At 48.6% G+C, this 2,500-nt stretch overlaps 1 protein-coding gene across 2 annotated transcripts in view; it reads left to right on the top strand.

The window, feature by feature from the left end:
• Window positions 1–2,151: 2,151 nt before the first annotated feature.
• The window catches only part of ttc27 (tetratricopeptide repeat domain 27), a 97,139-nt gene continuing 96,790 nt past the window's right edge, over window positions 2,152–2,500 (top strand). For both annotated transcript variants that reach the window (XM_061690898.1, XM_061690897.1), the window contains exon 1: window positions 2,152–2,407. In XM_061690898.1, the coding sequence (XP_061546882.1) occupies window positions 2,317–2,407 (91 nt within the window). In that variant the 5' untranslated portion in view covers window positions 2,152–2,316. The remainder of the gene's footprint in view (window positions 2,408–2,500) is intronic.

Raw genomic sequence — 2,500 nt, 5'->3', positions numbered from 1 at the left:
AGCAATGGAGGGGCGGAACATGGTCCACTCGGACTCTATGTCCCCCGCCTCACCCGGAACATGAGCAAAGTTCTGTCGGAGGTGGGAGTTGAAACTTCTTCTGACAGGGGATTCCGCCAGACATTCCCAGCAGACCCTCACAATACGTTTAGGCCTGCCACGTCGGACCAGCATCTTCTCCCACCATCGGAGCCAACTCACCACCAGGTGGTGATCAGTTGACAGCTCCGCCACTCTCTTCACCCGAGTGTCCAAGACATGCGACCGCAAGTCCGATGACACGACCACAAAGTCGATCATCGAACTGCGACCTAGGGTGTCCTGGTGCCAAGTGCACATGTGGACACCCTTATGCTTGAACCTCACATGCCAGCTCGGGCTCCTTCCCTGCCAGAGAGGTGACATTCCACGTCCCGAGAGCCAGCTTCTGTAGCCGGGGATCAGATCGCCAAGGTCCCCGCCTTCGGCCACCGCCCAGCTCGCATTGCACCCGACCCCTATGGCCCCTCCCACAGGTGGTGAGCCCATGGGAAGGGGGACCCACGTTACCCTTTTGGGCTGTGCCCGGCCGGGCCCCATGAGTGCAGGTTTGGCCACCGGGCGCTCGCCTTCGAGCCCCACCTCCAGGCCTGGCTCCAGAGGGGGCCCCCGGTGACCCGCTTCCGGGCAAGGGAAAACGTCTTCCTGAATTTTATAACATCATAGGGGGTTTTGGAGCTATGCTTTGTCTGGTCCCTCACCTAAGATCCGTTTGCCATGTGTGACCATGGGTGATCCTAGGAACTTAGCTCCTAGGATCATTGGGACACACAAACCCCTCCACCACAATAAGGTGACGGCTCAAGGAGGGGCCAATTAGCCAAATAAAGCAAATAAAGGGTGTCCAAATTATGAGCATCCGTTTTCTTAGCAGCCCGCAGCATAGACTAAAATGAACATTTGACTCGGGGTTCTTTATATCCAGTATCAATATCAAACCTATGAAATAAAAAGCAATGTGTGTGGAACTAACCCAATTGACTTAATATTCATTGATTAATGTGTCAGCTAAAAGTTAAATGTAGCATTGTTAAACTGTGCCTTGACTGTAGGGATCGAAACTGGGAACCGAAATGTTTAAATCTGAACGATTCCGGGAGAACCGGAATGTTAGTCCTGGTTCCAATCGGTTCTCGATGCCCAAACCTAGATGAGACCAAGATAAACTTATTTGGTTCAGATGGTGTCAAGTGTGTGCGACCGCAACCGGGTGAGGAGTACGAAGACAAATGTGTCTTGCCTTCAGTCAGGCATGGTGGTGTGAATGACATGGTCTGGGGCTACATGAGTGTTGCTGGCACTCGGGAGCTATAGTTAATTGAGAAAACCATAAATGCCAGCATGTACTATGAAATACTATGCAGAGCATGGTCCACCGATCCACAAGGCAGTATTAGACATGATAATGCCCCCAAACACACATTCAAGATGACCACTGCCTTGTTAAAGAAGCTGAATGTAAAGTGGATGGACTGGCCAAGCATGTCTCCCGATTGCAAGATTGACCATCAGTAGGGTATCCTCAAACAGTCAGGAAAAGAGCACAAGGTCTCGAACATCCAGCAGCTCGGTGATGTCATCATGGAGTATGTGTCCACTCACTCGGACGAAATGCTTTTTGTCGCTTTTTGTGTCACTTTAGAAGGTTTTAAAAGTAACAAGCTCACTTTTAGAATGTAAGGAGTAGAAAGTACAGATACTTGTGTTGAAAAAGTAAGGAGTAAAAGTTAAAAGTGGCCAGAAAAATAAATACTCAAGTTCAGATACCTGAAAAATCGAATTAATCTGCATCCTCTGCATCTCCTGGGGGGTAAACCCCCCTATTCATAAAACCTAGTGACACCCCTGGGTTGTGCATATACCGGATGACACGACAAAACCAGTTTATTTCTTGACTTTCTGTTTGATTGTTACATTTAGCTATTAAAAACATGGAACAAAAAAATGAAGGCGGAGTAATTAAAAGTCAAGGTACCAGCGTATACTGTAAAAACACATACAAATTGTCGTTTACAAATATGCAAAGGATGAACCGCGATGTAGCAGGGTAAAGTGTCGTCGAAGCACCGGCTGACTGAAGTCACGTTGCGTTCCCACAATGCAACGCGTAGCTGTCATGGCTGCCCGCTGACGGCTAACGCTCCACGTGGGTAGAAATGAGCATATTTCTGTCAAATAATTTCGACAGATGTACTCCAATGTTTAGAGTTGCATTAAGATAGTGGCTGAAAGCGAGAAGAAATTGCGAGACCAGACCAGAAAGTTGTGGCGGTCAAAATGTTGCTCGACGTGGAGATCGCCATCCTTCGAGGCTTTCTAACACCCAGCGAGGAGACGGAATGGAAACAGGACATCGACACTATCGCAGGTCAGATACGGCCGAATGCTTTGGGACCATTGCGGCACGTAAACATGAACCCTGTTGTGATTTATTGGTGTCGCGAAATGGAAACGTTGGCAT

The sequence above is a fragment of the Phycodurus eques genome, chromosome 11 (genome assembly GCF_024500275.1).
Source record: "Phycodurus eques isolate BA_2022a chromosome 11, UOR_Pequ_1.1, whole genome shotgun sequence".
NCBI classification, from domain to species: Eukaryota; Metazoa; Chordata; class Actinopteri; order Syngnathiformes; family Syngnathidae; genus Phycodurus; species Phycodurus eques.
The sequence above is the reverse complement of the archived record's forward strand: the minus strand, read 5'-3'. Positions and strand labels throughout refer to the sequence as shown.